Source organism: Lepisosteus oculatus, chromosome 25 (genome assembly GCF_040954835.1).
Source record: "Lepisosteus oculatus isolate fLepOcu1 chromosome 25, fLepOcu1.hap2, whole genome shotgun sequence".
NCBI classification, from domain to species: Eukaryota; Metazoa; Chordata; class Actinopteri; order Semionotiformes; family Lepisosteidae; genus Lepisosteus; species Lepisosteus oculatus.
In genome coordinates, this window is record NC_090720.1 from 2,817,094 (window position 1) to 2,844,953 (window position 27,860).

The 27,860-nt window shown below is 45.4% G+C and overlaps 2 protein-coding genes across 4 annotated transcripts in view; one reads left to right on the forward strand and one right to left on the reverse strand.

The window, feature by feature from the left end:
• Positions 1 to 27,860, reverse strand: part of mtor (mechanistic target of rapamycin kinase) — a 97,950-nt gene that overhangs the window by 47,584 nt on the left and 22,506 nt on the right. For all 3 annotated transcript variants that reach the window (XM_015337039.2, XM_069183917.1, XM_006642082.3), the window contains 8 exons: positions 27,683 to 27,850; positions 25,525 to 25,637; positions 24,562 to 24,724; positions 23,686 to 23,778; positions 22,563 to 22,709; positions 20,703 to 20,845; positions 19,801 to 19,963; positions 17,922 to 18,067 (listed from right to left, as the gene is read on the reverse strand). In XM_015337039.2, coding sequence (XP_015192525.2) covers positions 17,922 to 18,067; positions 19,801 to 19,963; positions 20,703 to 20,845; positions 22,563 to 22,709; positions 23,686 to 23,778; positions 24,562 to 24,724; positions 25,525 to 25,637; positions 27,683 to 27,850 — 1,136 coding nt within the window. The remainder of the gene's footprint in view (positions 1 to 17,921; positions 18,068 to 19,800; positions 19,964 to 20,702; positions 20,846 to 22,562; positions 22,710 to 23,685; positions 23,779 to 24,561; positions 24,725 to 25,524; positions 25,638 to 27,682; positions 27,851 to 27,860) is intronic.
• angptl7 (angiopoietin-like 7) lies at positions 5,637 to 11,021 on the forward strand. Its single transcript, XM_006642001.3, has 5 exons — positions 5,637 to 6,221; positions 8,467 to 8,567; positions 8,894 to 9,088; positions 9,451 to 9,649; positions 10,027 to 11,021. The coding sequence occupies exons 1-5, from the start codon at positions 5,846 to 5,848 to the stop codon at positions 10,194 to 10,196; spliced, it is 1,041 nt and encodes a 346-aa protein (XP_006642064.1). The 5' UTR covers positions 5,637 to 5,845; the 3' UTR covers positions 10,197 to 11,021.

Below are 27,860 nucleotides of genomic sequence, written 5' to 3' on the forward strand. Positions count from 1 at the left end.
AAGTCAACTGCTCACACTGTGCTAGTCCATATGTTTCGTAAATCTCTTTGCTGCAAGTCCTTCATCTTCTAAGACGATGGAAATATCTGGTACTTGAAACAGAAATGGCCTAATAAGAAACGTTCCCAACAGGTAAAAGCACATTGACGAGTGTTTCTTTAGAACAGCTGAACTGTAACAATCAGGGTGTTTTCAACTAATAATATACAAGTCAAACTTTGTTTAAAAAAAAAGTGTTCCCTAGGGTACTGCGGAAGACAAGGTTGACCACACTAAAGCAAAGTATTTGAATGCATAAAATATCTGAATTATTTGCTCAAAACACAGCCGCTCATGACAAGAAATCAAAACAGAAATATTGCTGGAATATGAAAAGTTAATTTTAATCTATTCTTAAATCTACAAAGTTCTAAGAAAGGGGCAGGCTTTCTTATTTCCATCTGTTAGAACATGTCCCATTATAGGCGACAAGGTATGAAATCAGAAATGAACACATTCAGAGGACGGTTGTCAGCAGGTACTCTTATGTTCCTATGAACTTCCACCAATTTTCTAATCCTCTTTATGCAGCAGTACATAGTCAAGGAGGTCCTGTCTTCCTGTTTCACACCTGAAGAGGGCTCTGCAGTCGAGACGTGCCTCTCCCTTCTGTTTTCAGCCTGGAATTAACCTGTACTTGTCCCCGTTTCAGACACACGCGCGGCTCATGTCTTTAGTGGACGTGATCCAACCCGCTTTCCCACACCTGCACATTACATCACTGAGCCAGGACACCAGCCCCCGTACTCCAGCACTCATACCTGTGAAAAGGTTACACAGGTTCGGAAAAGAACCTCAGGCAACTTTCCACTGTTGGTCTTTAAATCACTTGCAGGGAAAGATCTGTCTCCCCCCGATTTACACTGGGCACAAGCAAAAAGTCATCTTCCATGCTTAAAAAGGTTTAAGTCGATGAAGGAGTTTTGCATCAAACAATCTAGCAACATCTGCCATTGTCCAATGATTAGAGGAGAGGAACTTGTTTGATGCGCAGAAGATTTATTACCATGTATTAGTCATGGAGATGGCTACCCACATTTCTGTTTTGAAAACCAAGCTTATTTTCTGATGACAGGTCATTTGGACCAGAAAACAGTCTTTCCTTTCAACTGCACACAGGAAGTTGCAGGATTAGAATGCAAACAATATATTTCTGGTAATGTCCATTAAAAAGCCATTAGAAATCCAAAGCAAACTTTAAACAGCTTATTAACAACACTATGGGGTTTGCAAAGAATTTAATGAAAGTACCAAATGTTCAACTTAAGACATTTAAACTAAAAGTAAAATTCAGTATTGTTCCATACTACAGCCACTAGTTATATACTAATAGCCACGTTTACACACTTGCTTAAGAGCTGTTTATTCCAATCACCCTACGACAGATATATTCTCTATAAAGCATGCCACAAACCAACAAGAATGATGTCAGCCTCCTTCCATGAGGTAACACGCTATGCTAACATTCTGGTTCAGCATACCTGGAGATGTGTGGTCCAGCGACATTGTCATCTAAGTGAAATAAACCAATGATGTCTTTGTAGCCCTGCTCTATAGATGTGTTTATCCCCATGGGTATACGAGCAGAGCTTGTGGTTTGGATACTGGCCACAAAAGAGACTTTTTCCCTTATTTCAGTGATGAACTGTTGACAAAAGACTCAGAAACAATCTAAGGTATTAAAACAATCATTGATTTGTATCGTGGAAGGATCTTGTGAACTCACGTAACATTCCTGAAAGTCACTCTATGTCCCTCATTGTGTCTTTACATAACACCTTGTTTACATAACAACAACAGCTCATGGAAAATGCAATTAAAACATCAAATTAATGACATGTGTCGCTCGGCCTAAGAAAATCTGGGCAACTGTATCAATATCCAATGAAAGCCCACGGTTTCTTTGAATGTTTTGTGATGTACTTTTGTTTTGGAGACGTAAACGGATCACTCTTGCAATTAAAGGACAGATGATTAAGTACCAGACGGTACACAACGAGCAAAAAGCGAAAACACATGGCAGTGCGATGAGGGGATGTGCTGAACACAGACCATACGCTTTGACAAAAAATCCATTGTGTAACAGGAATTTAACGCAAATCCCATGACAGGGAAAAGAAAATGTCCTTCCAGAAAAGCAAACCTGAGGAAACTGATGCACTTAAAGCCATTCCAAATGGAATATTTTTATCCTTGCATCACCGCCATTTGGATTTTTCAGAAGTAGGGAAAAAGTTTTAAAAACGCAATTCAGAGCTTCCAAGTACTATTAAACCCCACCTTTATTTTATCAGGGGTCAAGGCTGATGGGGAACAGATACTTGAAGTCCGTCCACATTCAGCCCGAACATCAACAGACCACGGTGAAAGCAAATTATATCAAATTGAACAGGGACTTCTGCCAACCAGCCAGCGCTGGCAGCTCATTTACCTCCTGGAAGACAGCCTGTGTGCTGCACCGAACCTGGTGCCATCTGTCTGAAGAGCTGAGAACAGGTTTCAAGGGACAGAGTGGTAATCCGAGGCTGGGAGCTCAAAGACTGCAATCCAGCTGCTTGTCCCCGCCAGTTTCACCTGTGTCCCCAAGATCTCCTGACCTCTGAACAAGGGTTTAATTGGTCCAATTAACCCTTTATTGGCTCAGATAAACCTTCCATACCCCATTAGGTTTTGAGCTGCAGTCAATTTGTTTAAAAAGACAAGAAAAGTAAGATGGAGTAAACAGCCAGAGCTGAATTCCCCCTGTGGTACTCCTGCCACCAACTGTTGTGGATCTTAGTAATGTAGTATTGAGACTGTGAGCTTCCAGAACTGTTCTGTCCACAACTGGACCACTCCGCTACAGGGCACAGGAAACACACTACAAAACACTAATAATCATGCCTAGTCTGTTAGAAACACATTTAACATTTGTCTTAAAAAAAAGATACAAAATTTTAAGTCTCAAGCCAAACTGATCACGCCCATTAAAGTTTTGTAGGTTTCCTATTCAAATTATTTTACTGAATTTCTTCTTATTTATATTTCACGGAGTACAACAGAAATCTTGTTTTGTATCCCATTTACCATATTTCTTGGCTGACTGCAAAGAATTTACACCTGTGAAATTTTTCTATGACATTTGAAAAGTTTGAAGTCTATAAACAAATGTCGATAATAAAGCACACCTATGTTGCAATAACATCTTCGATTGGTTCCCTAAGTAGTGCTGCCCTGTAAAGCCAATCTCTTACAAGCTATTACTAGTAACCAAAAACATTAGGAGACGGCATGTGGGTCTTTTCACCATTCCCTTACAGAGGGTTGAGGCTGATTATTTGTGGAATGGTGAGAAAATAAATCACTGTGTTTACTTGACAAATTAAAATGATGGGTTCAAAGACAAAATGGGAGCCTTTCTAACTCCTCCGGCTGGTGAAAGACATGACCTGTGACCCTAGTCTGACCTTTCACTCTGGGAAGGCTATAGACTCAAGTACAAGCTTTGGCACAAAGTGAAATACACTCCTGCCTCCTGTCCCGGAATTAAATTACCTCTGCACTGACATCCTAGGAATTCTCTACCAGGAGGGCTGGAAAGTGACTCTCTCCCATTCAAACAACAACCTGACACTGAAAATTCCTCAAGAAAAGAACACAAGAACTAATGTGGGATCTTTTTTTTCCAGTCCAGAAGTAGTAGATTTAAAAAATAATATGAAATAAGAAATGACTAAATATAAAGTAAACATAGTACTTAATTTTTTAAAGTACATAAATATTTAGAGGTTATGTTGTGTGGAGGAAAGCCTAGCGGGACTACAGCATTTTATTTACTATACACTGAATTTAATTTAATGTAATATCCCAATAACGACGATGCACTTTTGCACTATTCTGGCTCCTGTAGCACTGCACACTTTATTAAGTGCTGTGATTCCCTAAGTGAACTATGTCACTGTGGAAATCTGACGGTCCGTTAGCAAAATGCCAAGATCTGTGTTCTGTCCAATGCACGTCTTCTCCGCGTGTAAATTGACCACCTGATCGACTGTGTGTTGGGCGGGCAGCCAGCCCGGAGTTCGCCCCCGGTGGAATATAAAGACCTGAGTTGACCGCATTGAGACACGCGTGAAGGAAGAACGTCGGACGTCTGCACAGCATGCACAATGACGACGGGGTCATGTTTAATGAGGAATGACACAACAGGAAGCACATTCCTTCAGACTTGCAAGATGCTTCACGCGCTCAGCCTTTCTGTCTGAGCATTTAAAGACACCTTGGGGAACAGCCCACACAGTACTGCTTCTGTGCAAAAAAAACTGAATTAGCTGCTATGCCAAAGGCTGCATTCAGTTTCATGCCACAAGCACCAACACGATTCTGCTATATTACTATTTTTTTATCTGTCTGACACCTTGTAAAGTGACTAAGACTGGCACTAAAGTGACTATTTGTACTTCACTGAACTTTTCCGAAGTGATCCGAGTCAAGTGTCTTGCTCCAGAGTACAAGGGTAGTGCTGCACCTTGGATTTGAACCCACAACATTCCTGGCAGTCAGAGCCCTAACTAGTATTGCACACTGCTGTCCTCTGAAACCTGCTTGATTGCATCACCCAGCCAAGCCTTGGCTCATGACACTATCACTGTACCTGTGCTGAACCCACAGCTTCCTTGGGTTCTGCTTTACCCAATACAGGGGTACAGGGCGGCCATAGCCTATCATCCATCGCAGGGCGTTACACAAACACACAGACAGACACAAACACACTCACAGCAGGACTGATTTTCCCAGAAGCCAATTAACGCGAGAGGAAACTGGAGCATCCAGAGGAAATAGCACCCCAGGAAGTGAACCCAGGGCTCCAGCACTGTGAGGCACCAATGCTAAACACTGTGCCGGCATGCTCTGTGGAAAAGGGTTACACTAGTCCTCAAACGAAACTAGAATAGCATCCTTCTGCCATGTCCTCAGATACGGTGGAAAGTGGCTAATGTTTTTAAAACAGTTTAACGGGATAAAGCCCATGCTTTTCTACTAAAAAGTGCCCTGGAGTTAGGATGGCTGGCACAAAGCCAGTGAAGCAAAGTTTTCTTGTTTCTTTCATTGCAAATAGGAGGTAAGCATGTCATATATTTGGCCAGAAGAGTGGGTATTGGCAGTCGGAAACATATGGAACATAATAAGACTCAGTAAAAGAAAAAATACCTTATAAGGTTTAAATAACTTTAGCATCTCAGATTTTTACAATCAAGAAAAACCATCAAGAAGGTGTTTCAGCTGTAAAAATAGCTGGGTGCCAAATGCATGCACACACACTCTCTTTTTATTTTCAGGGGTCTTTCAGCCCACTGGAATCAAACAGGACCCCTGTGGAGAGTCTCGGGCAGAGCAGACGGAGTAGTCGTCCCCGACACACACACACACACACGGCAGCTCCTGACCCAGCCACTAGGAGACCTCTCTCCCCTCGGAGGACGGCCACCACCTGATGGGAGGCGAGGGGCTGGGTGGAGCCACACGAGCACGTGAGAGAGAGTGTGTGCGAGTGTGTGTGTGAGTGTGTGTGCGCTCAGCTGAAAGGGGAGGGCACACATGTGAAGATATTTAAGATGCTACAACAGGTCCCTTTCTGGAGAGAGACCTTGCAGAGTTTGCAAAGACAGCTGGTTTCAAGGACAGAGAGGTCCGCTGCCACTGTGCAACCAGAACCCAGCTTCTGATTTCCTTCTGCAGTGCTGAGAGGGGAACTTCCAACTTCAACCTGACCAGAGAAACTGCTTTTCGTCTGAAATCAATTTGATTGGGTTTTTGCGAAACCACGATGCCGAGCCGAGCTCTTTTCCGCTTTCTGTTCCTGGGGGGCTCGCTGGCTCTGCTGCTGGGGGGCGCGGGGGCGCAGGCTCAGCACAAGCCCCGGCGCATGGCGGCCTCGCCCGGCGGCGGGAAGCAGGCCTGCTGCGAGGACGTGCGGGCGCTGAAGGTGCAGGTGGCCAACCTGAGCAGCCTGCTGGGCGAGCTGAGCGCGCGGCACGAGGCCGAGACGGCGCGCCTGGAGGGCCGGGCGGCCGAGCTGGAGAAGGGCAAGCAGCAGCACGAGCGGCGCCTCCTGGAGGTGGAGGAGAAGTACTCGGAAGTCAACAGCCGGCTGGACATCACGCAGCTGCAGGCCGCGCAGGCCGTCACCAAGACCTCTGCAGGTAAGGGCAGGGCACCCCACAGCCACGGCCTGGGCCGCGCGCAGAAATACACACCCGCCCGCACTCGCCCCGTCCCCGTTCAAACCGAGGGGAGGGGTGCAATTCGCAAAAAGCTCGTGGTACGTTCTTCTCCACCCAACTCGTGCCCACCACACACGCACACAGTCGACCAATTCTAGACGGAGTCAGCGTGACCGTTTCACAGACTCTGCTGACAAACAGCACAGCAAAAATGTTTCCGACAGCTCTGGGCTAGTGGTTTATGTCACACAGAATAAAAAAGATGACGACTTGAGCTCTTTTCCACAAAAAATTCAAATGCGGCTTAGTCCCATTACAAGGTGCTTGTTCAAAATATACATTGAGCCAGAATATCAAGCAAAACCAAGCGTCAACAAAACGTAACATCAGAATTTTGTTCTTTTAGCGGATTTTGAACAGCTAGAGAGCTCAAATCAATCATTTATAACTGTGTAGAATGACTTGAAAACTAAACTTCTGTACCTATTTTAAAAAGTCAAAGTGCATTAAGTAGTGTAAAAAGCAGAACCTGAAAGCAAACAGGCTCATACAAATGATGTGACGTTTTTGCTTATTGCCACCAACAACATGAAAGTGAGGTGTTAAGGAGCACCAGAAGTTAAAAGCATTAAAGTACTTCAACACAACACAAGTCTCTGGGACTGGACGGCACTGCAGCAGGTACAGCAGTAGGTGTTGCTGTGAAAGACTGGCGCACACATGCTTTTCTTCATTATGATTAAGGGCTTAAAACACATATTCCACACAGCTGCCTGTTGCACAGGTGAAACCCGGCCATCCTGAGGAGTCTGAAAATAATATTATTAGTGGCAATAAATTCTGAATTGTCAGAACCCTCAGACAAAAGTCTGGACTAACTCCTCTGTTTCACCTTTTAAAAATCCCTCAGGGCACTTCCTGAGTTGGAGAATTCTTTGCCACATGTTTGTTTCAAAGAAGCGGAGCCTTAAGGCAAATCTGCTGTTTAAGGTACAAAGTAATTTCCAAAAAAATGGTACAAAGCCATAATAACTTTAAATCAAAGAGGTATTTCAGTCACATACTTGCAATGGGCACGTAATTTTTCCCATTTCTTTTAAAAGCTCCAGAGTCTTCCACACAACTCGTGTGTTAGCCGCTGAGAAGCAAAAATGCCCTTTTTGCTACTGTAACATAATGAGACAAAAAAATCATGCCTAAATGTTTCCGTCCCAGTTAACGGATATTGCACATTCCTCAAGTGTGCAACAAGTGGTAAATACTGGAATCGGACCAGACTCATCTTCCCAGATGCCCAGAATACAAATTACAGTATGCTGCCTTTTCTTGTAACTTCACAGCAGGAGTGCCAAAGCTTCCAGCCATACTAATAATCTCCTATGTCTCTCACTGAAGACCTGATTCATCAAACCAATTATCTCCCAGAGAAAAGCAGCTATTAAACTGAGCCCATGGCAGCATGGAAGAAGCCGCGTTACTGAATCTCATGTCTGACTGTACAGCAGGCTGTGGGTCTGGAATTTCTGCTGTTTCATTTTGCTGCAAATCTCTGCACATGGCACCCTGTGATGAAAACGAAGGGTCACTAACCAGGGGAGGCTATTTGATCCATTCAGCCAGTTTGGGGAGTTGGTGGTTAACTGATCCCATGACCTCATGTAGGTGATGCTTGACAGAAACATCGGCTCCAACGGCTGTGCGGCAGCTTGTTCTACCCTCCCACAACCCTTTGTGTAAAGTAGCTCCTGTCGGTTTAAAATGCACTTCCATGTCGTTTCCACTGGTGCCCTGTGTTTTGTGCTTCACTCTTCACTCTGAATTGTCTTGAGTTTAAATGGACTTCAAGAATGTAAAGGCCCCAGACGGTCCCAGCCTCAGGGAACGAGTGGACAAACACAAAGGCAACAGGGGCAGAGTGCAGACAGGCATTTCAGTTCACTGCACAGAGGTGTGGAGTGGTGCGAAACATAGGTGTTTAATCTTCGAGATCGACTTACAATATTTCCCTTAGGTGGCAGCTTTAAAGAATCTGCTGTTTTAACAGCTTTGGTGCGAGAACTTGAAACCAATTCAGCTGCACTATATATAATAAGTTCTCCACAAAGCACCATCTGCAACAAACACCCGTCTGACAAACCCCACCGTTTAACACCTTATTACTTTTCTGCTACTGAAAAACTTCACGCTGAATAATTTTCGGTAATTCTCTTCTTTTCTCCTCGAGATGCCATCTATGACTGCTCATCGCTGTACGGCAGGAATTACAAAATCTCCGGCGTGTACAAACTGCCCGCAGACGAATTCCTGGGCACCCCTGAGCTTGAGGTGAGTCACCGAGCTGAGAACCGTGGGGTCCTGGGGGGTTTCAGAAAGTTGCCCCGTATGGGCCCGCTGATTTAATACAGCGAAAAACCATGACCTGGCTGTGACAAAGACACACCAAAAGTATTAAGCAAAATTGAAGCTCCATAAATGCTTTGCCCAGGAAAAGTCACACGAAATTATTTCCTACATGTTGAAAGTGTTTGGTCCTCTGCAAAACAGCTAAAATACTGCAGTGCCTTGGTGCGCAAGTCAACAGACTGAAGAAGGATGCTTGTGCGAAGCTCATCGCATGCTCCTCGCCCTCTCACTCTCCCTGTTCTCCGCAGGTATACTGCGACATGGACACCGAAGGGGGGGGCTGGACAGTCATTCAGAGGCGCAAGGTGGGGCTGACCTCTTTCAACCGGGACTGGAAGCAGTACAAGGAAGGGTTCGGGACCATCCGTGGGGATTTCTGGCTGGGCAACGAGCACATTTTCCGTCTCACCAGACAGCCCACTGTGCTGAGGATCGAACTGGAGGTAACGGATCTGGAATGCGCTAGGGATAGGGCAGTATCCCCTACCTGATCCCAAACCTGGCCATCGGGTTCCCTAGCCTGATGTCTCACCCTGCCCTGAAATGATTAAGCTCTTGACTGGAGAGCTGAATAGATCCTTTTAGTGATTTTAAAAATCAGATTTCATCGCAGCAAAACGAATCAGAGCAACTGCATCCAGATAGCATCCTGATTCGTCTCAAGTCTCAAGAACAAGTAGATCTTAATCCCACAAAAAGACAAAAGCCTGTTTTAAAAAAAAGTTTTAGGCCACTAGGAGTGACAGACATAGTGCTCAGCTAATATATTCTAAGCTAAGCTAATATCTCGTCTTCTTTCCTGAAGGACTGGCAGGGCGAGACGCGCTACGCAGAGTACGCCCACTTCACGCTCAGCAACGAAATGAACAGCTACAAGCTCTTCGTTGCCAACTACAGCGGCAACGCGGGCCGGGACTCCCTGAGGTACCACAACAACACCAACTTCAGCACCAAGAACAAGGACAACGACAAGTGTGTGGACGACTGCGCCCAGCTGCGCAAAGGTAGCCCCCTTCACCCACCCCCCACCTCATTCCAAAAGATCTCTGGGTAAAATAATGGGCCAAAGCGCGAGAACAAGAAAGTCAATGTGAATACAAATCACAGACCCCAATTCAAAAAAGAACTGAGGAATAAACAGATTTGATTTAGAAAGTCCACATTCGCTCCACAATGGGTACTGGCAGTACTGAGGTCTAAATAAAAAGTTGTGCCTCATGCAGACACCCTCATAAGCAAATATCACCTGAATTTTTTTGCTGAATTTGTTCCCACGGTAGCCGAGTAGGAGAACATCCACATAGCCAATTAGCTTCCAGACCGGCAAAAACACATCCACAGTTACCACGGTGACCGACTCCCTGATGTTTTTGTCTCCAAGGTGGCTACTGGTACAACTGCTGCACCGACTCCAACCTGAACGGGGTGTTCTATCGCCACGGCGACCACACCAAGCACAGCGATGGCATCACCTGGTATGGCTGGCACGGCTCGAGCTACTCCCTGAAACGAGTGGAGATGAAGATCCGCCCACAGAGCTTCTCGCCTTAAAGACTTTTCAGGAAAAAAAAACGCAGGAGAGGGACCATCTAATTGTGTGGCACAAAAAAACAGCAACACGGCCGCTTATTCTGTAATGGTGATTTATTTTTAAGTTGTGGAACATCTCCCTGGAATAGAAAGTGCATTGTGTTAATAATTGTAAAATGTAGTGCAGTTGTAGTATTTATCTTTTTAAAATCTTAATTATATTTTTCAATAAGGTTGTTGGAAAGCTGAACTTGGATGTGCAGGTTTCCTGTATGGAGACTAAGGAATGGTTGTAACTTATCGGTCAGTATCTCCTTACTAAACCTGTTGAAGCGAAACTTTACTTTCAAAAATCGAATAAAGACCAAACTGTTACCTCCTTCCATTTTTCATTAGGGAGATGAGATGTGGGAGACAAAACTCACAATATTTGTGCTTTACAGTGCAATGCAGAGTACTTAAAATTATTTTTAAATGTCCGTTAGTAAGGTATGTTGTATGGCGCCTGCGTTTGGCGCATCTGGAAACAATAATGACAGACACGCATGTATGCATACTGAATGAAAGAATTAAAGGGTCTGTTTACCAGCTTGCGACAAAGTGAGATGTTATACTCTAAATAAGCAGCAGTCAAAGGGGTTCTGTACTGGAATGAACAGGAAATGTGACATTCTGAGATTTCTGTAAAGATGTGTTTATATTTTGAAAAGCTAATACACAAATGACATTGTGGTAATAATATGTTGTTGTTATTTTGTCCTAAAAAATTATATGTAATGTGTAAAATGTGTACAGCTTCATATGGCAACGTTCTATTTGAATAAAGAAAAACTTTGTATTTTTAAACATCTGGCTCCTTGCCCACGCATCTGACACTTGCCCCTTGCCCCTCTGCCCCAGACCTTTTCACATATCACACCTCAGAGGGGTGCTTGTGGCAGGGGCTGACAACGGCTCAGGATAAAAGGCGTTCTCTTCTTTTGCAGGTGTAAAATCTCCCAAAGCACATAATCGGCAGCCAGCACAAACGCCAGGGAAACAATGAGCAGACCCCTGGTGCAGCTTCAAAGTCACATGTGCCATTCTACTTGACAATGCGGCGCGTCCCTGCCTTTTGAGCGGCGCTGACCTCTCCGCGTCCCCGCGGCTCGCGCCCCCTGCGCAAAGCCTGCCTCTGAATTTAAACATGAGAATCGCGGCCCCGCTCGGTTCCCGCGGCCACCTGGCCGATTGTGATGGTAACGGCGTGCTTTCAGGAGGGGACCAGATGGCAGCAGAGCCCTCGTCGCGCGAGGGCCGCGGAGGGACAAAGGGAAAACCCGCTGTGTGGGACTCCGAAACAAACTTCCTCCAGACGGCACCACCCCTGTTTCAGCCGGGGAAGTGCAGGAATGCCCGGCGGGATCTGGGATCTGACAGAGGCTTTTGTTTTTCTTGGATTCTTGGGGAAAAAGACCCGCCGAAGAGGGGTCAGTGGCAAGATGTGGCGTTAATTAAGGAGGAATACTAAAGAGCTTGCCTACAGAGGTCCTGAAACCTGCACGAGAAATACTTTGCTTTCCGATGAACGGCTGAATTGTAACCTATTCATCAGCTCCCTAAACGCAACTGTTCAGTTTGTCCATTGGTTTCTGCCACCTGGTATATAAATTAACCTTCTGCAGCTGGCTCTATGCAAAGCCGAGCAACTTGATTCTACATGATTGTGTCTGCCAGATTTGGTTTATGGCTATTTTCTTTACCTTAAGGCTTCTCATTTGAACACTAGAAGCAGTTATTTTCTGTCTTCTCAAAGAGCATATCAGGTTATCTGCACGAAAGATGAGAGAGCGCAGGCCTAGTGTTCCTTACCCTTCAATCACGAGCAGAAACTTAGGGGAAGGCAACATACTGTAAGAGCGGAGTAATGTTAACAAAGGAGAAGAGGCCGTTCAGCACATCTAGCCTGTTCAGTTAGTTGCTAATTGAACGCAAGTTCTCATCCAGCCATTTCTGGAAAGATACCAGGGTATCTGCTTCAACAGCTTGGCTAGTAGCTTGCACCACACTCCCACCACCCTTTGGGTAAAGAAGCGCCTCTTGCTGTTAGTCTTAAAAGCACTTCCATAAAGTGCTTTAAGGTGTTTTGCCAGTATTTTCACATGACTCCCATCGTTACATTGCTTGTTTCTGCAGTGCATTTCTGGAGATGACACTGAAAAAGGCTCAACAGCCGAAGCACAGCATTTCTGCTTTCTACTTTGCGGTGTGGAATTAACCCGTTCTTGTTCCTAAAAAAGGTTCAGATCCTTCAGCCCGTCTGTGCAGGACATCCCCTTAAGCCCCTGAATGTAACTGGTGTTCACTGTGCAGGGCGACACGGTCAACAACCCCAGCCAGGACGTTTCCTGAGAAGGCTTGCTAAGATCCCCAGGACATTTCCCAGGCCAGAGTGTCCTCGCGTAACCTCCAAGAGCCCCATGGGCCACACAGAACCCCCCGCTCTCTGCGGTCAACCTGCTTCATCTTCCAGAGCCGCTAATCAAAGGGTTGTTTGAAAACTGTCAAAACTACTGCCACGCTTGGCAAACCTTACCCGATGCCTTAGCACACTGGCCAATTCTGGCAGCTCTTATAAACAAAAGTTCAACTTTCCTAAACATAACAGGTCCATTCAGAAGGAAATTGTAAAAATTGAAAGTCATGACTGAAATACCGAGTACTCTTTTGGCATTTTAAGTTTTTGGTTTATGGTGGACAACAAAAGCCTGGAGGTTTGTATCTAAATCAAACCCACAGAATTCATGTGTAGCAGAATACAAAGCACTTCTCCGTTTTTTTGTAAGTCCTGCCCATGTTTTTATAATGAGAGTTTCTAGAAATCTAGAGTTTCTCATTTTATTCTTCTCATTCAATCAAGCAGTCTAGGTTATGAAAAGGAATATTAACATGCGGATATGTGATCTGTCATATTTTTGAAGAAAATGATCTTCCTGACCAACATCACTCTCGGCTTCTTCCAGCAGCACTTTCATAAGAAAAGAGAACAAGTGAAGGGGAAGCACATCAAAACCTTCAAAGCTCCGAGCTCCCAAAGCAACCCAAGAAGACAACTGACGAAGAGTTGTTTTCAGTTTGTAATAGTAGGAAAAAAAAACAGACAAGCTACATCAAGCCATCTGTTCGCACTCCTGTGATGTGCAAAGCCTTGTTTTACTGCACACCTGGAAAACTCAAGAAGCCACTCAATTAACGGATTAAGAACTGAGTCCTCTATTACAGAATACAAGCCCTGCTCCTGTTGCAAATTAACTTCTCCACCATGGGCTCATTTTATCCTATTTAAAGAAAGCAATGGCAGCCGTCCTCGCTGTGTTTAAATGGTTGCTTTCAATGAGGGACACACAAGCCTACCCAGGACAAAAAGACCAAACCAAAATAAAAGTCAACTCCTGTTGTTGGCCCTGCAGTCCAGAACCAAGACAGCAGGTGTTGGGCATTAGTCAAGCTAATGCTGTCATGGGAGGTATTTACAGCTTGATTTTATTAAGTATAAAAATACACCAGGAGCACCGCACAGGGAACCCGGCTCCAAGGTTTATAATGGGCTCCCGGAAAACTGCATTGCTGGGGTGGCTGAAGTCACAGCTACATGTTTTATTAGGAATTTAATCATTGAGGTGGGGGCAGCACATTGGAGTTGGTGGGGGGGGAGTCCCCATGACTTGTAAAGTGCCAGTAGCGTCCAGAAAAGCGCCATATCAGTGTAATAATAATAATAATAATAATAACAACAACAATTGACTGACATCTTCATCCAAAACAGTTTACATTAGTACCCAAGCATCGGCACAGCAGCTGTGCCACACCTGGGATTTGAACTTGCAACCTCCCAGTTACAAGACCAGAGTTCCAATCACAGCTGGCCAACAAGGGTGATAAGATCTCTAGGCCCTTTAGACATATGGTTTATTCATATGTATGAGAGCTTTTAGCATGAGTAATCCTCCACCTCACCTGCCCCAACCTCCTCTGTTTAACGGTCCCTTAAATTTTCCCCCTAATTTGTGGCAGTGATGAGACACAATGGAACTCCCCATTCCCAAAGCTACCTTGCCTTGATAACAAAATCTGTATCATTTTAATTACTCTAACTGCAAAATATCATGGGCACCATTTCAATGCACAAATACATTTCAAAAAGGCTGGACTGGGGCCCAGTGGTCAGCCCTGGGGTGCTGTCTGCATGACCTTAGTTGGTTCTCCCTGAACTTGTGAGGGATTCCTCCCATAGCCCAAAGACATACCAGTACGTGAACTGGTTTCATGGAAACCTGGCCCTGGCATGTATCTGTGTGTGCCCTGTGATGGACTGGTATCCTGCTCAGAATGTACCCTGCCTTCCGCCTGTTAGTTTGCTGGGACAGGCGCTGGCTCCCTCAAAACCCTGTATGGATAAAGATGGAGGGATAAATCCATGTCAAAGCGGAAACAACTTTATTCTGCTAGTACAATGCTGCTAACATGACAACCTTGAAATCTAGATTTGACATCTTTCCCTGGTTTGGACCACTAACTCAACTGCTGTACTTAACCCAGGTAAACAACATGCTGAAACGCTAGCAGGCAACTGGCTTCCTCATTCATGCGCAGGGTGAGCGAAGGCTGTTTTCTTACTGCGTTTAGGGAAAAGCAACACTCACTGTTTAAGAGAAACCAAATGTGATTTTATTGAAAAAATATTATCTTACAGAAGCTATTACAGCATGACACCGCATTAACATTCCCTCTCACACAACATACATGAAAGGGCTAGACTACTGCTGAATTTTTAACCAGCTCGACTAGCTCCTGGGTAAAGAGCTGCTATCTCCAGCATACCAAAGTTTATTTGAAATTCCATTTCATGCGGCCTGGCTGTGTTCTGAAGGTATTTACGGTCAGCAGATGTACCCAACGCAATAACACTGAAGGTATGGATTCCGAGAGTGCTACGGATATCTGCTTCCGGGTTTAGAACAAAACAAACAAGGCATTTTAAGGGATGACAAAACAGGCTGGAGGCACAGCAAGGTTCGCTGGTAGTTCACCTCAGAAGAAAAACAGCACGTGGAAAAAACTAAATGCAACCAGGCAATGCAACTCACCAGATTAAGATCAACTTCAGAAGAATATGTAAAACCATTTTCAACTTGTTTGCTAATAAACAATCAAGCCACATGCACAACCAAGCTGACCAGCCCTACAAAACCAATCACTGGGCTCAACTCTCCTTCAGCTGGCCAAGACACCACCTGCTTCTTCATTGCTCATATCCTCTGATGCACCCAGTCCCAAGGAAGACTCAGTCAACACTGGTTTTCTCCTGTGCATCCTTCAACATCCTTCAACTCCTGTGTCTTCATTTTCTAAAATGCTTATTACCCTTTACATCTGACAACACCACAAGAGGATTAAATTCATATGCACATGTACGTTGGGTATTTTACTGAATTTTAAAAAGGATTCAAAAATGAATGACACTAGACCATATCTAGTCAAGTTACTATATTCTAGCAGCTCTTAAAAAAGCAACAGAAAGATCTCACATAGTTAATGTATTCAACATAAAAAAAACAGAAGGAAAAGATTTGTGCATTATATTGTATTCAAGAACTGCTCGTTCCCCGAGTACTTTTCAAACCAGCTGATCTCTGAAATAATCCGATAAAATCGTCAAGGTTTGTTTTGGTGACCAAACAACAAGAAAAAACAACAACAAATCCACGAAGACCACAGACACCAGATGTTTGACCAGTTTTTTTTTACGCTCTTGTGTATCTTTTGAGGTAAACTGGTGCTGTAACTGCGGTCGTCGTAATTAAAACCACACCTACCCCACAGGAGCCCTGCTACCCCCCGCCTGAAACTGCCGGGTGATCCACAGAGAATCACGAAACCTCCAGCCGGAATAATTTGAACTTTTTCAGAAATCCCAGGGAGGTGAAAACCAGATGGGCAGATTAAAACCACAGCAACTCTGGGTCTGATTAAGGATCAGAGAAATCAGAAACATACTTTGAGGGACCAAGGAGCCAGACATGAGAGCATGCTCAGGATTAACAATACACGTGTCTTTTTCTTAAATGTGAGACGTGCAGAGCTGTGAAGACACACAGGGAGGGAGAGGAGCAGAAGGAGGTGACAACAACGGGGCTACCACCGACTAACTTCTGAGGGCACACTGACATTATTTAAAGAAAATCGAAAAACTTTCCACCTGAAATTTTGATCCTGTTATAGATTTTACCTGGTTTTGTCAAGTTAGCTACCCAGTGTAGCTAAGAGAGGAAGCTGAAGAACACAGTGACTTCAATAAGTACATGATAGGTGTAAAACTACCTATTGGAGCCTCTTATAATCTGTCTGGTAAATAAAATGGAACACCATTAAACAAAAAAATAAAATTTTTCAGACAGAGAGAACTAGTCATTTCGTGAGTTCTAATTGAGGTTTCCACAGCAAACAAACAGTGTACCCAACAGCTTCAGTGTTGTTACACCTGGTGTGCAGACACTTAACAATTAGCTGCTTTATGGCTCTGGAGATTGGGGACGAATTATCCGACGGTACAATTTAGCATTTTACTTTTAATTTGGAATGCCTGCTCCCTTTTCATTACCTCTTGTCTGGGTATCGAATTGGCTTGTGGGGACCTGAGCTCATTTGTTGGATTCTGCACCTGTCCGACTCCACATTGTTGGGGGGGGTGAACACCGCTCTGCCAAGTCACGTCGCCTGGCAGAAGTGGTGCCAGCAGGTGAGGGCTGCGAGTTCTGCTTTCCTCGAAAAAAGCGAGGGCTGTGACAGCAGGCCAAGACTACTTCACACTCCGAAAGAGCACGCCAATCAGCTGCTGAACAAAACCACATGGATCTGCCCGGGCACACAGATCCCCCAGGCTACAGGGCAACAGTGGGTAGTAACAGCAGCACAGAAATCCCCCATCTACCCCTAGCCCAAAACACCCATGGAAGCCCAGGAGGCAGCACATGAAGTGCCTCATCTGCGCTGTGCTTGATTTGACACTGAAATCGGCAGGGAACCAGGGATAAAGGCCTTCATGTACGAGAACAAACACTACTGCTTAAGGCATAGCTGGGCCAATTTAAACCTTCACCTCCCATCTTAAGCTTCGGATGGTTTAAAGACATTGTGAAAATCATTCAATTAAGTGCTTTAAAAGCTAATATTGGAGAAGTATGGATCACAGGGCTTGTAACTGAAATCTAGGTAAAATACATTTGTAAGGGATTTCACAGCCAGCTCTGCGCTCATACGATAGGAGAACAGTGGGGTCAGTTATCACCATTGGAAAGATTGGCACATTTCAAAACTTCCATGAAAGCCCGTCAACACTTGTCCGTTCTGGTGAAGTATACACATCGTTGAGTTTTTTGTCTGTGATGGAGGACTACAGAGCTCAAGTGAGACATGAAAGCGATTGCATGCCCACGGCTAAGATTCCAAACCACAAGTGCCAATGACCCCCGGCTCCTCCTGACGGGCACAGGGCAGCCTCGTCCATTTTCGCAAAAAGATCCCCCAGCCTTGCTCAGACAGAAATCAGGAAGCCCTCCCTCCTCCATTCCCCTCAGCTCCTTCAGGAAAGACGTTTCCCCGGATCTACCAGCTCGGAACAACCAAACAGACCGGAACGCAGGCTGAGCTTCCTCCGAACTGCCCGCCTCTCCCGGGAGAGCGACACCTCACATCCCCGCCCCTTACCTGATGAGGGACTCCAGGATGAGGGGCGACGGGCCCTTCTGGAACTCCAGCTCCTTGTAGTGCAGGGCCTTGGCGTAGGCACGGCACTTGGCTGCCCTCTCCCCCAGGAGCACGATGCCATTGTCGTCCCTCAGCGGCAGCGGGCCCTGCACGGGACAGAGGTCAGAGGCTCGGTCGGTCTTCCCACGCTACCCTTCCTCCCCTGCTACAGCCCGCACCACTCCCTGCCCGGGCTCCTCCTGCAGTCCTGCTCCCTGGACACCAGCTGGCTCCGACTGGGTGTGAACGATACCAAGTCAGTGCGGTTACACTGACGTACGGTAGAGATACTTTTGCGTAGAGATAGGTTTGCCTGCCATCTGATAAAACATTTTAATGCAATTAAACCTTCTAGGTTCTCGGTGCAGTTTAAATCATCTTGACTTGTTAAAATTGCAACACTGACCAAATAAAGACCAGTACTAAGCAACTCGTGCTACCTGTCTTTCCTGGATAGTATATCCAGGTTCTATAATCTGTTTGGATTCTTCCATTACAAATAAATAAGTAACTGCACTTTATCCTCAACGGTTACTAAAGCCTTATTGTGCTAGAAAGTATTCATTGCATGTAACATAAAACAGTGCCAGGTAACAATGGAAAGTAAAATTGACCCACGTATGTACAGTATATGAACAGATATCATTTGTAAATGTACCTCAATGCCAGCATGAACGAATTTAATGACTGAACTAGTCATTTCCCAAATCACAAAGGAATTTGTCACTTGTTTCCCAGTTTAAGCCAGGCGGTTGATTCCATTGAACAAATAATTAAGGTGCGGATATGTGGCTTGTCGGGAAAAAAAGCACACTGAGGCTGACAAGCCATTTGGCTGAGCATTTGAGGAAAGAAATATGCATGTCAGCTGTAAGCAATTTTTTTTTCACAGAGTTAAGTTTAATAAACCACTTTTTATTTTGCGTCTTGAACAGTTTTCAAAGAGCATTTCAGTGATGTGGCATTTTCAATAAATGGTTTCTATCAGAAGGTCTTATGCATGTCTTTTGTGAGTTTTAAGACTAACCAAAATAACTCATTTGTAAAGAGTACTGAAAGAGCACTCTCATGTCTTTCCTCTTATTACCATACTCTAGAGAAACCTGACTCTAAAAATACACATTTCTTTTTTTAATTAGATGCTGCAGGGCTTATTATGAATTGCTTGCCCGCCAATAAAGAAGCCCCATAAACCACAGTGTTTACAAGTCAAGAACATGCAGGACTGGAGTGTCTGAGAAAGTGTGACAGGCGCTCGCGCTGGGAAAGATCTTGAGAAAACTGAAGATCTTTTACCTTTTGTACAATATTTGAAAGGAGTCATTAAAAGAAAAAAACACCATGACCAAATTCAAACTACAATCCATCTATTTCTGGGGAAAGGAACGCATGTGTGGGGGCTCCAGTTTCCTCCCACAGCCCAAACACATGAGGGAACACTCATTTGCTTCTGGAAACACTGGCCCCGGGGTGGGCGTGCCCCGAGATGGACCGGGCCGTCCAGGGTGTACCCCGCCTTGCGACAGGCACTGGCTCCCCCGAGACCCTGACTCGGACGAAGTGGGAAGAAAAGGATGCTTCCACTGCGACCAATTAAACAGGTGATTCGTCAATTTAAGTCACTTAGAAATAATATGAGACTAAAATTTGAGTCCTCTTCATCAATAATTCTATAATCGAAGAGATGGCTTGTTTGGTTCATCAACAGCTGATAGGGCGTGGACAGTCTGATCAGCTGGACCGGGGCTGAAGACACTGCATGTGGCGGTCACAATCCGCTGGTACTCTCTGCGGAGCCCAGACACTCTGACGGCTCTCGGGCGAGGGCCACGGCGGTCACCTTGTCGCTGTGCTCCATGAACTCGGCCAGGTTGAGGAGCGTCTGCGTGACCTCGGCGATGTCCTGCGAGGTGAGGGCCAGCTCGATGCTGCGGATCAGCTCGTCCTGCTGGTCCTCGCTCAGCTCCGACCAGCACGACAGGAAGGCTGCGTTGAACAGGTCCCTGCCGGGGAGAGACGGGCAGGGGTGAGCGCAGTGGTGCACATCTCCAGTGCCAGACGCTTCTGCACGTTCTTCTTCCAGAAGGGCATGGAGGACCTATCCAATCTCCATGGCCTTAATGACCTGTGCTGCCCATTTACAGAACTGAGCCACTTTCACACACTTTTCAAAGGTGTTGATGATTAAAACAAGATCAAAAAAATCTGAATAATCCATGATGGTTTTATACTTTAAACCATAGATAAAGACCAGCTATTGAGGGTGAGATCCAGCATACATTCATTCTAGAATCGCCCATTCAAGTTTTTTTTCTGAGCTCTGCATCTTCCAGCTGCTCGTCTTCTGACAGCGTCACAGGCAACACAGCCCTGAGCAAGAGGGTCAGCGCCACCTGGAGGAGAGGCACATCCCTCACCGACAGCATCACCCGTCTACAATCGTAAACAGATCTTCAGGAGCTTAGCTAGCTCAGTGGCAGGGTCTCACCCCCCTCAAAGAAACCTTGGATTTATACAGCATACCGTATGTCCAGCTGAAAGCCATGAACAAAAAGGAAACTGGAAATCATTACAGTAAAGCAATGGGGATCCCCTCCACCACCACCAGTGTGCAGCCCCACCTGGATGATGCGACAGCAGCCATAGTGCACCAGTACATTCACAAACACACCAGCTCTCAGTGGGGAGGAGAGCAGAGTGATGAAGCCAGTTCATAGTTGGGGATTAGGCTCAGGCGCTTACCTGGCCAGAGGGATGTAGGTCTGAGCCAGCGACCAGCAGGAGCGCAGAGCTGGGGAGGAGGACTCCTTCAGCAGGACCACACTCAGCCGCCGAAGCCACTCCAGCCAGTCATCCTTGGACACCTTCCTGGCAGCCCCCCATGCCTGAAACCACCCGCCACCCCAGATAAACAAAATCAGTCAGGGTTTTCCTCTCCTGCTGCCTTCTCTATCCTAACAGAGCGGCAGACAGGCTTAGCTGTAATATCAAGCGTGCTTGGAGCTCCTTCCAGAAGAGCATGGAGGACCTATCCTGGCCTGAGGGGACAGAGGGGGGAACTAAACTGGACCACAGCGTGGCCCAGTGACCTGAAACACCTCCGCGGTCTTTTATTTAAAGCAGGAGGAGCAAGGGACAACAATAAGTACTACGCCTGGGTTAATTCAGTCTTGAAATTAATTGGACCTCTAAAGCAACGGACACCGAATTCTTGAGGCTGGAGTAAAGTCAATGTGACCAGGGTCAGGCTGCTGCTGGGAGCGAGGAGGAGATGATCAAATCACTATCTAGGAGGTTCTAGACCCCAGCCAGCGGCAGGGAGACAAACAGCAGGATGCGTTGAACAGATTAAGAGCTATTGCGTAGAAAACTAGGCGGCATCTCTCGGAGAGCCCGCCGAGTCACCGAGAGTCACCGCCAAGGCCCCACGTTCAAAGACGAAACGCACATTGCAGGCTCCGCTCTTTCCCAGTGGGGATCGTACACTCCCCTTCACCATCCTCCTGCTCGTCGGCGACCTCCAGCAACACATGACGGGGTCTTCAATAAGACCCAGCGACCGCTAACGAGCGCTTGAGCATGTCTCTCGTCAAGTTTAATAAAACATGTTTTAAGGTTTTCAGTCATTGGCTTTTTTTAATTTATCCTTTCCTTAGTCTCAGCTGGCGGTAGAAGGCATCAAACGCAAGTGAAAATACAAACAGGCTGCGAGACTTAAAACAATTTGGATACTGCCAACTGCTCAAGTAAAATAAGGACCAGCTGTCAGGAATGTCACAGATGTCACTAAGATTGATGCTGGTACTTTATCTTACTTTTGTGTGCCTGGCCACAGCTGATGAGCTTTCACCTTCCATTAACCAGGCTTTCTGTACGAAACCAAATGCTGATGAAACTGTGACAATTTCCACAGCAGCAAACTAATGAGAATATTCTCAGGGTGCTAGTACTTCTGGAGTTTAGTTGCAGTGTATACAGCATGTTTTCTACTGTTTATCTGTTGCTTCTATAGTCGCTCTGGAATGGGTCCAATTAATTGTCAAGATGATGCTTAAAAAACCTAATGATATAGCTGCTCATAATAACCATTCTCAAGGCACTGCTTCAAAACATTCTACTTAAAATAGATTGTCTAAGCACTAAACAGCTGTGTTGATGTATACAGGCGATATCCCTGGCAACAGAAAGAAGATATATAAGCCTTTGTAAACTTCTGGGCCAATTTACATTGAAGCGGATATAAGGAACAATTAATTTTAGTGGTCTGCATTTTCACCATAGTTTTTTGGTTGGGCAACAAATTAAATTCATTTTAGTTTATTGTGTTTTAACGTAATGAACAAAATCATTTTCTGACAAGCAAACAACAACTCCTACGATATGTTCCAATTAGTTAAATTGCTATACTAATTTCCTAGTATTTAAAAGCCCCTAATCCTTTTCATCAGGCTCCAGCCAGAGCTTGCTTTTGAGTACTTATATATAACTGATACAAACAAAGCCGAAGCAAGAGTCGTCATGTAAAACAACATTCACATCACCAAACAATGTGAAATTCAAAACTGGCCAATATTTTCAACAGCAGAGTGAGGAAGCACTGACCTTCTGCAAGGCAGACGTGCTGACATGCAGTTTCCTCATAGGCCCGGTTTCCACAGGCCCGCTGACCAATGTGTCTCCCTGGTTGCCCCTCTGCTGCCGGTGCTGGAAAATTAGGGGATCTTCCTCCTCTTCTGCTAAGGTGTAGCCCTACGAGCAACACATCACACACACTTCACACCTCGTGTGCTGGCTGACGCCGCACAACATGGACAGGTCCGCGCCCTTCTGAGAGTCTGCCCTGGTGAGGTTAGGTGGCATTTTTCACGTGGTTGTGCCATGTTTATACCTCTCTTACTCTTATTTCGGCTAAGGTTTCCCACAGAGCGGGGTGCTCCTTCACCCCTTTAATTGGGATTTATATCCATGTGTCCCAACCCCTGCTCCACTGACGAGCTCTTGAAGGAATGCTGACTGATCCCTGAGATAACTGTGAGTAGCTTTCCTATTTACTCTGTGAATTAAACTGGCCAATTTGTAGTGTAAGTGGTCCTGTGAGGAAAAGGGATAGTAGTGGGAGCTGGTCCCTGGTACAAGGTTGGTTGAAATAACACTGCTTTAAATCACCTTACACCTGTGTGCACCAATCACCCAGGGAAACAAGAAATAACAGTAAAGGTCCAGATCATGGTTACAGAACCTTCTAATCATGAATAATGAAGGCTGAAAGAACCAAAGTGTTGGGTCTAGGCTAGTCCTGGTCCTGGGAACCCCCAAACCTGCTGAGCTCCTTTCTTCAGTGAACCCCAAACTGAAGTGACCAGTTGGCTGGTGAGGACCTTTGCAAGTTTTTGTTTCCACTGAAAGGCTTGCACATTGCAAGTTCCGTTCAAAAACCCGCAGCTGAAACGTAATCTCCTACACGTTTAGGAACTGAGACCAAATCAGGGAGTTCCAATTAAACCTCTTATCAGGTCTACGAAGGGTTCGATTACTTGTGTGCTCAGGTGGAAGAAAAACCAGCAGGTATGTGGGTGTCCAGAGCCAGGATTGGAGACATCTCTCTCACACAGCAGGGATGGACTCCTGTGTCTTATCCTGGAGAGGTCATCAGTGATGAAAACGAGGGTTCCCGCTACGCTACTGCCCGCTTTCCTGCAGAGCCCCGGCCAGAGAGAGCACCCACCTTGACTATACGACAGATGAGAACGTCGTACCGCTGGTGATTGATTCTGTGTTTCAACATCACTTTGTTCACCATGGGAATGAAGATTTGGTACTGATGGGGAAAAAAAAAACAGACAATGTGCATGGAAGGAAACATGGCCTTGTTTTTGGTTTTGTTGTTTTTTTTTTACGGCACACTGTGAGGCGCACTTTCAAGAAGCTTGGAAAAGCAGCTGAAAAAAAACTGTGGAAAACTGCATCGGCGCATGAATAAATCAGAGCATCCATGCGAATAAATTAGAATGGCATCTCATAGCGAAGCCCCTGCCCTGCTGCTTGACAGGAGCCAGGGACTCCCAGCCCACAGGCGGCCCAGACTGCACGTGTCTGGGCTGGAGGCTTGTTCTTTTCTCTCTGGCGAGGAAGAAAGTGATATCATTGATTTCTAATGGGCTGATTTTCTCCGCACTCATACCAGCCACATGTGGTGAAATCATGACTTGGTCGGCCTTTATCCCATTCAGTAAGAATGGCATGAGGTAGGTTTAATGAAGATGTGGGCTAGCAACACTTCTTGAAGTGCTGGTGGGTAGGCAGCCCAGAGATGACGTCTATTTTCTTTACTGTTACACTGAAGATAGGGGCTTAAAAGCAATTCCTCAAAGTTAAAGACTGTCTCCGACCTTTTGTTTAAAAAAGAAAAAACTAGCATTAAGCACTTCCACTCACAATCCAGCGAGGAAGACGGTCGTATTGTGAACTGTACCCTTACTTCGCTCCAGGGTGAAGGGGCACAGAAAATAAGCCTGGCTGGCTCCTGTCAGACCGCACGAGAGAAAAAGTGAACTGCAAGGTCTCTGGACAGCCTTGCCCGGTGGCTCTGCGACCCACATACCTTTTTGCCCAGCTGGAACACCAGGGAGGACAGGGTGTCCATGGAGGTGTTGCGTAGTTCAGGTGTTCCATCCAGTGTCCGCACAATCGGATGGATAATCCTGGAGGCGTAATCCGTGAAGTCTAGAGACTCCGTCAGCCTGTCCAGGGTCTCCAGAGCAACCCTGAGGAGGAAATAAAGACATGGCCTTGTTAAAACTTCAAAGGCCATACTCACCACTCTTAGGCCTAAATTGAATAAAAAAGATGATCCATCATCAGTTTACAAATGATTAGCTACTTCTACACCAGCCTTACCGCCTTGTAACCTGATCTCATCAGATCTTGGAGTTTAAGCAAGGCTGGAGTCAAAGTATAATCAGCTACATGTGAGAACTCTTCAATCCTTTTTTACAGAAATTTATTCTTGCGAAAAATGTCGTTTTTTAACTGGCATGATATGGAAAGGTGTGGGAGATTATTTTAATTGGTTGAAAAATATATTTTGCACGTGTTACTGCCATAGAATCTCAGGAGATAAGCAAAAAACAAAACAAAATGTGCATCAGCTTCTTCCTTGAGTTCTCCACAGGACACAACAGGGTCTTCAGCAAACACGGACAAAGGCAAAAATAGAAAGAAACATTTCAGAACAAATATAGATTTTGTCCTAGTGATGCAGCTAAGAAGGTGAAGGGTTGGGGTGGGTCTAACAATTCCCCTTAAAAATAATACAGAATATTTATAAAGTTTGCACTTTCATCCATAGTAAACTCAGAGGTTGCAACTACTTGCTTTTTGCATAAAATAAAATTTTTGCATGGGTTTGCTGGAGCAATCTGGGAAAGGCACCTAGCTCAAGCACAAAGCAGCCATGCCCCCTGCCCCTGGGATTTGAACCTGCAACCCTCTGGTCAGGAGCACAGAGCCCCTAACTCTGCAACAGTGTTGTCAAGCCCTTGACGTGCTTCAAGTGTTCACTGACTTGCGAGCCTGCAGGGGCACATCCTGGGCATCAAACAGCTTCACAATGGGGGGCAGGAGAAGGTGGAGGTAATCATCCAGGTTGGCACCAAACAGCTGAATAGCATTGAGCAACTGCAGAGAGAAAGACCCCATCAGACACAAGACAGCTGTAACACTTCTCCCCCATCTGGAAGGTATTCAAGAATGCCATCTGGGTGAGCAACTACCTGTTTTTTTTATCATGAAAAGCCATAAAAAATAAGATTTTTCCCTTCACCTGGATTGTCTGCTATGATCAAACTTCCAACTTATTTTTTTCCCACCTGAAAGAAAAGCATTTTTACCAAGTACAAAGCCACGGATTTAACCGTTCACTCCAGCTCCCCCAGCACTGTAAGCGCAAGACAAGTGGAAGCTATCTGTCGGTTCACTCGCTCGTCTCACCCTCAGATCATGTGTGACACATGGCCTCCCTTCCCCTTCTGGCCAATCTGGCTGATTCCTGCCAGAGAAGGCTCAACTAATAAATATGCTCTGTTTCTTGTCAAGAAAAAAAAAAGAAATTGTTCCTTCTTCCTACAAAAAAAAAACCCTTCAGCTGGAAGTTGACTTAAGCTTGTCCATCCGTTCTACTGCACTTCGGTATGAAATCCCACAGACTCCTTGCCACAGGTTCAAAAAGTACTTAGGTATCGTTTTCAGGCAGCAGCTGTATTTTCGTAGATATAGAATATCATATACCGGAGAAAAACATTTCATATTGCACCAGTGAATAATGTAATTCTGTTCAAATGAAAAATTCACATTTGCTTCTGGTTCCATGCCCTCTGCTTTGTACTGGGACCTGCCCACCACTCGCTCATGATTAACGAGCTGTGGGACACGCCGAATTTTCTTTTGCTCTTTGATGTGCAAAATATTTCTCTAGATATATTTTATGAGCTGCAACGGAGCCAGAAAATGAGACACCTATAAAAGCAGTTTGCATTGAATATCTTAATCGGTACCAAAAAAAGCAGTTGGGAGAAATGTTGTGTCCATCACTTTTACAACTCATTCTCTTATGATCTGCCTCCCATCTGTCTGCAACTGCCACAGGTCATTTTTTAATCTAAAATCTGTGAAATATATATATATACATTGAGTAGGGGCCTTACAACCTTGTAGCCTGATATCATCAGATTTCAGAAGCAAGGCTAAGCCTGGTCTGTATCACGGTGGAAGATCTCCCAGAAAGCTAGGATGCTGCTGCAAATGCTGTTGTAGAGCAGTAGGGGGCACTCTTCCCTCTGACTTATAATTTCCAGACCAAAGACATCATGACAAAGAAAGGGCTTGCCTTCAGATGAGACATTAAACTGTCTGGACTGTTGGTTTATCAAGCTCCTTAGAGTTTTCCTATTAACCCCAGAATCTGGTCTAATTCCCACTCTGGGCTCATTTATACTGGCCTCCCTAAAGCATCCTTCTCTCCTGCACCTGTGCTGTGTGGTGGGACTGTGGGGGAAGAATGCGGGAAGAGAATTTCAGTGGTGAATGGGTATCCCCCACCCCCAACTTGTAAGGCACTATTTACAGGCAAGTAAGTATTATTCTACCACAGAATATTCATTAATAACACCTCAGTGCTGCTCACCTTTAAATGAAGTATTTAAAAAATATTGTCTACATTATATTATGAGCCATCAGCCGGTATGACAGAGATTTTTAGCCCAAGGTAACCCTGTTCCATGGCTTTAACACAACCAAGACTTAAACGTCTCTGTGTTAAGTACTTCGCAGTGATGGCCAGTCCCTACTCGACCGCGTGCAGTAGCCCACAATCACTTTTGAAGAAGACATCCTCGACTGCATTAGTGCCATGCTTAAACCACTCCGACATCAAAAGTGAAGCTGGGACACATTACCAGAACTGGTAAGATCCATTATGATAATAGGCGATTAATAACTGCCAAAAAGCATAAGAACCAAGGTGTCATTCACTCTACAGCCAAGAGTGTATCAGTCCTTTGCTTGACATACAAGATACTCCTTTCCAGTAGCAACATATGACCCATTGCATTCAGGCCTGTGCACTTCTTTTGCAGGACCGGCTGTGTGCACCTTGCTAAGAACAGTAACTGGTGTCAATGTCCCGCTGCAGCTCTAAAGCGAACCTCCAGCAGCGCCCCCCTTACCTTGATGGTGACGCTGCGGCCCGTGCTGTTGTCATGCATGAAGACCCTCAGCATGTGAGGGATGAGCTGGGGCAGATACAGCTTGAACTCCCCTCCCAGGGCCACCACGATCTGCTCGATCAGCAGGATGATGGTGTTCTGCATGGGGTTGTTTGGGGTCCAGTACTCCTGGTGGGTT

Coding starts and splice junctions, on each gene's coding strand:
- angptl7 (XM_006642001.3), top strand. CDS start 5,846: ATGCCGAGCCGAGCTCTTTTCCGCTTTCTGTTCCTGGGGGGCTCGCTG. Junction 6,222..8,466: donor CGTCACCAAGACCTCTGCAG/GTAAGGGCAGGG, acceptor TTTCTCCTCGAG/ATGCCATCTATGACTGCTCA. Junction 8,568..8,893: donor TGGGCACCCCTGAGCTTGAG/GTGAGTCACCGA, acceptor TGTTCTCCGCAG/GTATACTGCGACATGGACAC.